The sequence below is a fragment of the Bos indicus x Bos taurus genome, chromosome X (assembly GCF_003369695.1).
Source record: "Bos indicus x Bos taurus breed Angus x Brahman F1 hybrid chromosome X, Bos_hybrid_MaternalHap_v2.0, whole genome shotgun sequence".
In the NCBI taxonomy this organism is placed as follows: Eukaryota; Metazoa; Chordata; class Mammalia; order Artiodactyla; family Bovidae; genus Bos; species Bos indicus x Bos taurus.
The window spans coordinates 19,264,077-19,276,541 of record NC_040105.1 but is presented as its reverse complement, the minus strand read 5'-3'; the positions used below and the strand labels follow the sequence as shown (position 1 = coordinate 19,276,541).

The following is a 12,465-nucleotide window of genomic DNA, read 5'->3' as shown; positions in this document are numbered from 1 at the left end:
AAACCCATGCTATTCAAGGGTCACTGTGTATATATGTATATACATATGTGCATGCGTGATCAGTCGCTAAGTCATGTCTGACTCTTTATGACCCCATGGACTGTAGCTAGCTGGGCTCCTCTATCCATGGAATCTTCCAGGCAAGAACACTGGAGTGGGTTACCATTTCCTTCTTTAAGGGATCTTCCCAAACCCAGGATCAAACCCACGTCTCTTGCATCTCCTGCATTGGCAGGTGGAATCTTTACCACTGAGCCACCAGGAAAGCTCATATATATCTGTACATGTATGGAAATCCTACTGACATTTATTCAAGAAAAAATTCTAGTAAACTTCTATATATCAGAGTTTCTCAGACAAAATATTTTTTTGATTATTTAACCATTATAACATAGTATACATCCTGGTGGATTATAGTCCATGGGGTCACTAAGAGTTTGAGCAACTAACATTCTTATGTCCCTCAGAAAAAATTTTCAAAAACGAAAACTTTAGTTTTAATACTTGTAATGTTTCACAATTAAAATGTTTAATCACATATATAATTTTAACAACCTTTTTCATTTTATATTATGAAAACTTTTATGTTATTTTATGTGTTCAAAACAAATGAAATTAACTAAACTAGCAAAAAAAGGACCAAAATTGTGTCTGTAATATCCAAAATTGACTGTGCAATGTGAATAATAATATAGAATGGATAAAGCAAACGTAATGAGACATACAATGCACACTATGAAAATGTCAGTGTCTAATTACCTGTTTAAAACAATAAATAGAATGTTGATGTTTGCTTCTTTAAATATGACCAATGAATGAAAAGCACATAGAAAATCAGGAGACAAAGCAAGGCAGTATTACAAATCTTGTGATAGCCAAAAATGATTTTGCTTATAAAGCAGAAAATGTATTTTAAAACTGTCAGGAACTAATGACTGATTAGCTAGTCAGTTGAATATAAAATCTTGCAAATATAAAATTTTGCAAATAATTAGTATCACAATGCCTATATTGTGGTAAATCATAATTAGATATTTTTTACTTAATATTCCTCTACTTATCAATTTATCAATAAGCAATCTTTTCACAAGAAAATGAAATAATGTTATATTCAAACTGATGTCTGAAGAGGATAACTTATGAAACATGTAAAAGGTTTTACCTGTCCAACCAAGCAAGCAGACTCTTGGCTGCTCCAATCAGATCCACAACTGAAGTCAGAAAGTCATTTGGCAATTTTCGACTGGTTCTCCCATCATAATGGCCACTCCTTCTCCTCCCTGTTATAAAGTTCTGTAGATTTTTGGCAGATGCATTCAACTTGTGAGAAAGAGTTTTTAGATTTTCTGTTTCCAAGCCATAATTCTGAATTATAAAAAGAGAGAAAACAAATATACTTACAATCAATATTTTATTCAGTCAACATTTACTGAGTACTTTACTATATGTACAGGCAATGGAACAAGTATTAAGAGTTAAACATGAATAAGATAGGATTCCTGGCCTAGCAGAATTCATAGTCAAATGAGGATTTGAGGAAACATCAGATAAACAAATTACAATAAAATGTGTAAGTACTAACATGAACATGGAGAGATGAGGGCATAGTATCTTGGAACTAAGGCACCCAAGACAGAAAAATTATAAGGACTCATAAGCAGTTTCTTTTTTAAGCAAACCTAAGTTCATTTACTTGTGAAATTCATAATTATCAACAATTATTTTTGATTATCTATTCTATTAGCATATGTATAGTCATGAAGACTCTTGAGAGTCCCTTGGACTGCAAGGAGATCCAACCAGTCCATTCTAAAGGAGATCAGCCCTGGGTGTTGTTTGGAAGGACTGATGCTGAAGCTGAAACTCCAGTACTTTGGCCACCTCATGAGAAGTGTTGACTCACTGGAAAAGACCCTGATGCTGGGAGGGATTGGGGGCAGGAAGAGAAGGGGACGACAGAGGATGAGATGGCTGGATGGCATCACTGACTCGATGGACGTGAGTCTGAGTGAACTCCGGGAGTTTGTGATGGACAGGGAGGCCTGGCGTGCTGCGATTCATGGGGTCGCAAGGAGTCGGACACAACTAAGCGACTGAACTGAACTGAACTGATAGTCATGAAAGTAGACAGTAGGAAAAATTATGTTTCCCCAAAACGAGCAAAGTAAGTACAACCCAACAATAAAATACATCATATACAATATAACTTTCCTTCTGTGTCCTCTTCATAATGACTCACATAGGAAGTTTCTTTTATGATATGGTATACATAGTAAACCTCTGCATCCTTAGGGAACCAATACACTTTCTCCTTTTTATAATACAAATTTTAAAACTAAACTTTTAATTTTGTCATGGTTGCATTAGCTCAGTCAAGTATGAATCACATCTAAAGAAATCATAATGACTTTTTTGTAAGTATAATTGTTCTTCTTTTCCTTGGTCTCAGTTTTCAATTTCTAGTAATATACAGTGCATGTGTGCTAAGTCACTTCAGTCGTGTCAGATTCTTTGCAACCCTATGGACTGTAGCCTGCCAGGCTGCTCTGTCCATGGGATTCTCCAGGCAGGCAAGACTACTGGAGTGAGTTGCCATGCCCTCTTCCAGGGAATCTTCCCAACCCAGGGATCAAACGAGCATCTCTTATGTCTCCTGCATTGTCAGGTGGGTTCTTTACCACTAGCACCACCTGGTGAGCCCACAGTAATATATAGTATCTCACCCCAAATATTCCAAGAAGGATTTCTATGAATAAATACAAATAATTTTTTTAAACCATATTCAATGGGGACATATTGTAGGATCCTCTCAAATAAACTTCAGCGAAAGATTTCCCAAGTTACAACTAAATTTTAAAACAGGTAATTGTGAGTTGTAAAACACTTCTAAGAAAGGCCGGTTAACCTGATCAGAGGATGACCTTGATCAAACTACTTGGCAACATGTACACTATTTTCATGTGTAAAATTAAAAGTATTATTAACATAGAAAATCATGAAAGTTGAAGAATGTTAGATAGTCTCTGAGGCACAAACAAATTCTAACTTTGATTTAGCCTTTCCTTTTACAGTTAAGTAAAGTGAGGGAGACTTTTTGATTTGCTTTAAAGAGCTCAGAGCTTAGAGCAGACAGAAATCAGAATGGGACTGTAAGTTACCAGGCCACCTATGAGAGAATACCTCTACACTCACTCCTTTGCACTACTAATCTGTTCCTGTTCATGCAGGGTAGGAGAAACAAATGAAGCAAAATGGAAGAAAGTAATAGGGAAAATGAAAAAGGGAAGCAAATATAACAACAGATTTAGCTCTATTATCAAGTCAACAATTATTGCGTACCTAAGTTTACATGAAATTTAGGTTTATTTTTTTCTATGGTAAATTTAAGGAAAGAAATAAAAAAGGGAGTGGGAAGAGGATTTGGACGCAAAAACATTAATACCAACTTATGTATGTTACCACTAAAGATTTAATAATGATAAAAATCTGACTGTTCTTTGCTGAAAATTTATAGTTTTACTAAAAGAAAAGTTTTAGAGCCATAGATTCAAAACACACACACACATAATATATTAAATATTCACTGTTAAATTTGAACTGCAATAGTCTTGTCAAGTTAAAAGGTTTGGTTTACACAAATAAAACAACATTCTATTCAAATTCTATTGCATCTGAGCATGAATTATTTGTGAGACATTTAGGAGATTTTATCCAGCATGTCTGTATGTTATGAAGAAAATCCTCTTAGAACAGATACTCTAATGACTAAAAAAAAAAATTATATTAACTAAACTTAAAATGAAACTTCTGAAGTACTTGAAAATATTATCAGAAGTTTTTCTCTGTGTTAAAGCATTTTCCCTGAAGTACAACAGTGTCTGCTTTTTTCATTTCTGTATATTAATCATTTTAATGAGAAAATATTTGCATTTGCTCAGAGAAACTCAAATTTAAGTAGTTTAAAAATGAGGAACCTAATCGATCTGGTAACATAACTTGAACTCTATAGCCATTAGTGCCCACAAAAGATCCATTTAAACTATCTCCTTATATACAATCATCTCAAATATTTTATTAGAAATGGTAAAAGTGATTTTAAAAGAATACAGATTCTCTCATAAATAAAAATCTGTAGGCAAAGTACAACTACTTTGAAGCTTTCAAACTTTAAGATAGTATTACATTAAAAAAAAATACAGCTCAAGAATTAAGATAATCCAAAAATCTTCTGGACAAAATCTGGTAAGATACAGAGGTCTTCTAAGTTGGAAGCCTACTAAAGAAATACCCTTTATGAAGGAAATTCAGATAAAAAATGTGGGAAACAGAGTAACCCAGTAGCAAGAACAGACAAAATATGCATAGTAGAAGATGGAGAAAGAAATTCTTAAAAGTTATTTTAGTTAACAAATATAACTAGTTGAACTATTACTAGTTAAACCAATAATTCAAAAGCATTTAAGAAATTCTAGAGGACTATAAAAATAGTTTAGCAGCTTATCTGTATATAACACTGTCTATCACCCTCTGTCGTCCCCTTCTCCGTCTGCCCCCAATCCCTCCCAGCATCAGAGTCTTTTCCAATGAGTCAACTCTTCTCATGAGGTGGCCAAAGTACTAGAGTTTCAGCTTTAGCATCATTCCTTCCAAAGAAATCCCAGGGCTGATCTCCTTCAGAATGGACTGGTTGGATCTCCTTGCAGTCCAAGGGACTCTCAAGAGTCTTCTCCAACACCACAGTTCAAAAGCATCAATTCTTTGGAAAGATATAAACATCTGAATGCAGAGTTCCAAAGAATAGCAAGAAGAGATAAGAAAGCCTTCTTCAGCGATCAATGCAAAGAAATAGAGGAAAACAACAGAATGGGAAAGACTAGGGATCTCTTCAAGAAAATCAGAGATACCAAAGGAACATTTCATGCAAAGATGAGCTCGATAAAGGACAGAAATGGTATGGACCTAACAGAAGCAGAAGATACTAAGAAGAGATGGCAAGAATACACAGAAGAACTGTACAAAATAGATCTTCACGACCCAGATAATCACGATGGTGTGATCGCTGACCTAGAGCCAGACATCCTGGAATATGAAGTCAAGTGGGCCTTAGAAAGCATCACTACAAACAAAGCTAGTGGAGGTGATGGAATTTCAGTGGAGCTATTCCAAATCCTGAAAGATGATGCTGTGAAAGTGCTGCACTCAATATGCCAGCAAATTTGGAAAACTCTGCAGTGGCCACAGGACTGGAAAAGGTCAGTTGTCATTCCAATCCCAAAGAAAGGCAATGCCAAAGAATGCTCAAACTATCGCACAATTGCACTCATCTCACACGCTAGTAAAGTAATGCTCAAAATTCTCCAAGCCAGGCTTCAGCAATAGGTGAACCGTGAACTTCCTGATGTTCAAGCTGGTTTTAGAAAAGGCAGAGGAACCAGAGATCAAAATGCCAACGTCCGCTGGATCATGGAAAAAGCAAGAGAGTTCCAGAAAAACATCTATTTCTGCTTTATTGACTATGCCAAAGCTTTTGATTGTGTGGATCACAATAAACTATGGAAAATTCTGAAAGAGATGGGAATACCAGACCACCTGATCTGCCTCTTGAGAAATCTGTATGCAGGTCAGGAAGCAACAGTTAGAACCGGACATGGAACAACAGACTGGTTCCAAATAGGAAAAGGAGTACGTCAAGGCTGCATATTGTCACCCTGCTTATTTAACTTATATGCAGAGTACATCATGAGAAACGCTGGACTGGAAGAAACACAAGCTGGAATCAAGATTGCCGGGAGAAATATCAATAACCTCAGATATGCAGATGACACCAACCTTATGGCAGAAAGTAAAGAGGAACTCAAAAGCCTCTTGATGAAAGTGAAAGTGGAGAGTGAAAAAGTTGGCTTAAAGCTCAACATTCAGAAAATGAAGATCATGGCATCCAGTCCCACCACTTCATGGGAAATAGATGGGGAAACAGTGGAAACAGTGTCAGACTTTATTTTTCTGGGCTCCAAAATCACTGCAGATGGTGACTGCAGCCATGAAATTAAAAGACGCTTACTCCTTGGAAGGAAAGTTATGACCAACCTAGATAGCACGTTCAAAAGCAGAGACAATACTTTGCCAACAAAGGTTCGTCTAGTCAAGGCTATGGTTTTTCCTGTGGTCATGTATGCATGTGAGAGGACTGTGAAGAAGGCTGAGTGCTGAAGAATTGATGCTTTTGAACTGTGGTGTTGGAGAAGACTCTTGAGAGTCCCTTGGACTGCAAGGAGATCCAACCAGTCCATTCTGAAGGAGATCAGCCCTGGGATTTCTTTGGAAGGAATGATGCTAAAGCTGAAACTCCAGTACTTTGGCCACCTCATGCGAAGGGTTGACTCATTGGAAAAGACTCTGATTCTTGGATGGATTGGGGGCAGGAGGAGAAGGGGACGACAGAGGATGAGATGGCTGGATGGCATCACTGACTCAATGGACATGAGTCTCAGTGAACTCTGGGAGTTGGTGATGGACAGGGAGGCCTGGCATGCTGTGATTCATGGGGTTGCAAAGAGTTGGACACGACTGAGTGACTGATCTGATCTGATGTGATACTACTTTAACAAAAGAGGTGGGTTAGTTGATCCTGCAAGTTAATTTTTATCATATTAGAACTCAATTCTAAGTAGCTCAAAATCAATTACTGACAACACAGATACCATTTTGCCTTTTCCTTCATGAAAATGGATGGTTTGTTCTGACTCACTATGTCACCAGTAAATCACACTCCCCAGCCTACCATGTAAAGAAGCAACAAGTAAATGAACTGCCTCTTTGTTTTGGCCAAAGGTATGCAGGTGAGAGTTACTGTCCTGACATTTTTAAAATGCAGGTTTATTCACTGCAGGCTTGCTTTTACTGGATACGCATGGGACAACTAGGCATTACTATTGGTATAGAAAGGACTAAATCAATTAAACAAAAGCTTGGACATGAAATGTACTTTGCTATTTTCTTTATCCTATGTTACCTATGTGGCCAACAACATTCATGCCAGGAATCAGGTGTGACTCCACAAGGATTCAACATAGCCAGTCTAGTCTTAAAGAACTGGTGCTAAGTTTCTACTGTTCTCTCAACTATATGCATGGAAAAGCACATGAAAGAAAGAAACAACATTTTAGCAAGTCAAGTTGGCTATACCCTCACTAGTGGCAAATTCTCACTACACACTTAACTGAAAATATTAGTACAATGCATTTTACAATGTCAATGCTATTTTCTTCAGAGCTCTTAATCTGAATGCATCATGTAATACATGTTTAAGTTTTATAATACTTTATAAATACAAGTGAGTCCTAAAAGGATTGCTTTAACAAATAGTTTCAGAAATAAATTATTTTGAGATGAATGAACCAAGCAATTATGCTGCAAAGAAACAAATCCTAGCAAGTGACATCAAATTTTTCATGCAAAATACCTATTACATTAAAAGTACATGAAGAATGAAATAAAAACTGTTCTTATCCTGTCATAGATGATTCACTTGTACTTCTCAATACAAGTTGTATTGTCAGAACATAAATTGAGGACTATACATTAAACTATATATATATGCTCTATTATTTTAGTTAATAGAAGGTGCTCTCTATTGAAGCACATCAAATGATAGCATAACAGCTTGAAAGAGTTAATATAATTCCAAATCATGAAAAGCTTCTTTCTTTCTAAGATAACATTGTACAAACAGTATATTAAAGTGAAAGTGAAGTCGCTCAGTCATATCCAACTCTTTGCGACCCCATGGACTGTAGCCTACCAGGCTCCTCTGTCCATGGGATTTTCCAGGCAATAGTACTGGAGTGGGTTGCCATTTCCTTCTCCAGGGGATCTTCCCAACCCAGTGATCGAACCCGGGTCTCCCGCATTGTAGACAGACGCTTTATCATCTGAGCCACCAGGGAAGTCCTTACAAACAGTATATAGATGGAGCTTAATAAATCTATGTTACATAAATGAACAAGTCACTGAATATACTTTTGATTTTCATTAGCTTCCATGACATTTATTTCCCATCAGGACTAATTTTAAAACAAGGCAGAAAAATATTCCATTGCTTAAATGAAACAATGAAATTTGGTAACTTCTCTGTGTCTTCCTTATATTTCAGAGTCAGAGGCTGTATTGGCAAGAGAAAAAAATTATACAGTTCTCTGGAGAAAGGTAGAGACCTTCATTCAGTAAGCTAGCATCCATTTAATATCCTCTGTGTGTCCAGCACCAGGCAGAAAGCACACTGAGGACCAAAAAACCAAAGCAAAGATTTATAATGTGACACAAAGTGCAAAGTGCCGTTCTTGCCATCACTTCCCACTCTTCAGCAGCTAAATCAAAATTCTTCCTTTTCTCTGAACATCCCAAACTCTTTCACAATTCTGTCTTTACACATATTTTTCTGCCTAGATAACTTTTCTCCAGCTTTTTTATCTGGCAAACACCTACTTATCCTGCAAGTCCCAATACAGATCCCACTTACATTTCCTGGATCCCTCAGTAGTGTTTATCATCTAATTCTGCTTTCCCCTGGGATTTTTTTTGTTTTAAATCTATATTATCTTTTAACTACTCTTGTCCTCTTTACTGGACTATAGACATTTTAAGAGCACAGACTATGCCTTTTTCATCTTTGTATTCTCTGTGGTAGCACTGTATGAGCATGAATATATAATTGTTAAAAGAAGAAATAAATACAATAGATGTAGGAAAAAGTAGAAGTGTCAGTAGAGACATTACAGATTTGAAGAGACAAAACATAGTTTCCCGTTCCCAACAGCACAACTGCTGTTGCAATCAACTCAGCTTGCTGGGGAGGGCTCTCACCTTCTGATTTTATAATGTCATAGAGAAATACATCCGGATTCATTGCTCAAATATTTGCTTTATATTTACTGGAAAACATCTACTGCATAAAGTGTAAGCTATGTCCACTTTTAAGCTGCTGATGTATAGCCATTAGGAAGCAGTGAAAATGAAGTTTAACATTTGACCTCTTTGAGGAAGAAACATAGAAAGAATGAATTTAATGTTTTCATTTCCCCCCCCAAGAAAATGATGCAACACTAGAGTGCTTAAACCCAGAACTGCATGGCAGTGGTTTATATCTCTCATACCATCATTTTAAGTAAGTTGAGGTCAGCAGAGTTTATCATGGGCCAAACTCCAAAGTCTACAGGTCTAGATGATTTGTAGGTAGTACCATAATGACCAATCTCATTCTCTTATTCAAAGTGACAGACTGGAACTCAGCATGTGAATGGTTCATTTATGAGAAGACCTGCTTATGACACATTCACTCTAGATTTCAAGCTCTAACATGCTCAACTTTACTGTTATAACGATAGGGTACTGCTAGGTCAGATTCCCGTCTCTGAGTCACTTAGATGATACCTTTATGATGACCATTTTGACTCAGATATGGAAACCAATATGCAAAAACACTGTGGACTCTTACCTTACCCTGAGTACTAGCTTTTATTTCAGGCATGATTTCTGCGATCTGATTAGTGCAAGTGTGTGTTCTGGTCTGAATTAATTTTCTTATCTCAGGAATAAGGAAACAAGAGGATCTCTAAATTATCATGTGAAAAATATGTCAAGTCTCTTTCATTGCCACTTTCAAAAAAATGTTTATTCAGCATTTACTGCTGCCAGGCATTTGTGCTACATATTAGGTGTTCAATAAGCAATGGCACTTTTCCCATATAGCTAATAGTCTAGCAGAAGAAACAGATACTAAACTAAAAAAAAAAAATATATATATATATATATATATAAATATGTAATTACAAAATGAGATGAGGATTAAGAAAGAGAAGAACAGTGAGGGGATGATTTTAGACCCGGTCAGGGTGAGGAAGTGAGTGATCAGGGCATGTCTCTGACAAAAGGACAATTAATGTTAAGATTGAAATGTGTAAGTAGGAGGTACTATTCAACCAATCTGGTTTCAGATTCTTTAAAAAATATTTTCAGTCAGTTCTCTTTTCTTTGCTTATTCTATTGGCTTTTTGTGAAATTTGATGACATTATTAATGTTCCTTAATGGAAATAATAGTTCCCACTGCTTTTGTGACCACTCTTTCATAGTTGTCTTCATGCTTCTCTGACAACTCCTCTGCAGCCTCCTCTCCCCTTCCCTCCCCTCCTTCCTTCCCAGATGGAGTGTCAAGGTTTTGAAGTCTATAAACCCTCCCTGAATGATCTCTCTCTCTCTATGGATTCAATCCCTATGTCCTTGAGACTCCCAAATCTCTGTCCTCAGTCACTTCTCAGCTCCAAATTCATAAATTCAATTGTCTGATGGAGTCTCTCTTTCTGGATAAACCAGAGATGTCTCAAATTCAACAAATATAAAACTCAATTTATATTCCCACCTAAATCTATTTTTGCTGCTATTGCCTATCTTCATTATTGTAAAATCTACTCTATCTCTGCAGCTAAAAGGATGGAATCTTTCTCAGCCTTTTTTATGTCACTCACTCCTATTTACCAGTATACTCTATTCCTGTTGCACATCCACAGTTCAAGCCATACTCATAGCCTAAGTGGATTATTTTAAACATTTCCTAATTGTTCCCCTATCTTCAGTCCAGGCCAGTCCACCCTTTTCACTACCATCAGTTACCTTTTTAAAGCAAGTATTTGATCATTCTTGCATGGATCTCTAGTGCCCAGACTAAGAACTACAAATCTCTTACCAGGATATTAAGGTACTCTACAGTCTGATCTATCTTTTAAAGTCTAATTTTATGCCCACTGCTTTCCGCTTACTTGTGGAGGGAAAATAGCTTACCATTTTCCATACGTACCAGGCATGCTCTTTATTCTGTGTGCCTGTGTATGTGCCGTTTTATCTACCTGGAAATTACTTCCCTCTGTTTCTCTACCTCTTAAACACAAGCTCATATTCCAGTAGGCTGTTAAAGATGACATCTTTTGCAATATGAACCCATTTATCTTAGTCAAAATTTCTGTGTCCCCTAATACTTAGCTCATGCTTTTATTTTAGTAATTTTATTATTTATGCTTATTTGTGTGTCACTCTCCCTCCACTAGACTTTTCAAGATGGCAGGAACTAGATTTTACACTTGACACATACAGTGCTGAGTATATGGATGCTTGAATCATGTTTAATTATCTACACATTTATTATTAATCATCATCTTAATAATAGCGACAACTTATTGAATGTCAACTGGGTGCCAGGCAGTGAATTAGGAGCTATTCAAACACTATCTCATTTTCACACCACCACCAAGAGGTAGTTGATATTGCGCTAAGTTGCTTCAGTCATGTCCGACTCTGTGTGATCCCATGGACTGTATGTAGCCCGCCAGGCTCCTCTGTCCATGGGATTCTCCAGGCAAGAATACTGGAGTTGTTTGCCATGCTGTCCTCCAGGGGATCTACCCGACTCAGGGATCAAACCTGAGTCTCTTACATCTCCTGCATTGGCAGGGAGGTTCTTTATCACTAGCACCACCTGGGAAGCCCATAAAGTGTTAGTTGCTCAGTCGAGTCTGACTCTTTGCAACCCCATGGACTGTAGCCCACCAGGCTCCTTTGTCCATGGAATTCTCCAGGCAAGAATACTGGAATGGGTAGTTATTCCATTCTCTAGGGGATCTTCCCAACTCAGGGTTACAACCCAGGTCTCCCACATTGCAGGTAGATTCTTTAGTGGCTGAGCCACCAAGGAAGCACTTTTTTTTTTTTTTAATAAAATATCTCTTGTTTAAATAAAATATCTCTATTTTAAATAAAAGAACTAAGGCAATGGTGAAATGATTTGCCCACAAATGTCATTAACTGACTGAGTCAAATTTCAGTCCCATATTATTACAAGACTCATGTTCTTTCTCATTGTAGTTCTAGCCCCAATCATGCTAGTGTCATTTTAGCTAACACGGGGGGCGGGGGGGGGAATCTATATTCCTCTCAGAATATCTAATGTACTATCAAAATCTTGCAGGATTATTTTGATATTGATTTCTCTTGCCTTGACTAGGCACTGCTCTTATAGCAATACATAAGCAGACATAAATACAATATTCAATATTCATTGATATATATGCAAACAACACTAAAATAATTGATTATTTTAAGGATGATTTTTTCTAAAATAGGATTACTTTAACATTTGGGATACTAAATCAAGCTTTTAGAAGGAAATGAACTTTATAAATGATTGTATACAACTGTACATCCCAAGTGCTGCTGTGAAAACTCCCTTGGTGAGCTCTTAGTTTTTCAAGTAGCTAGATAAAATGCCACAAATTGAGTTAATAAGCCTCCTTAATTTGTAATTTGGCATGGCATAACACATCATATACAATGAAGGAGGAAAATACCACATCCAGTTGACTGATAATTAGGGGATTTTTTTTCTTCTTGCATTGAAATTATTTTTGTAAAGAGAAGGA

At 36.8% G+C, this 12,465-nt stretch overlaps 1 protein-coding gene across 6 annotated transcripts in view; it reads right to left on the bottom strand.

Moving 5' to 3' along the window:
• The window catches only part of CNKSR2 (connector enhancer of kinase suppressor of Ras 2), a 285,915-nt gene that overhangs the window by 212,186 nt on the left and 61,264 nt on the right, over window positions 1–12,465 (bottom strand). For all 6 annotated transcript variants that reach the window (XM_027533486.1, XM_027533487.1, XM_027533489.1 and 3 more), the window contains exon 3: window positions 1,163–1,365. In XM_027533486.1, the coding sequence (XP_027389287.1) occupies window positions 1,163–1,365 (203 nt within the window). The remainder of the gene's footprint in view (window positions 1–1,162; window positions 1,366–12,465) is intronic.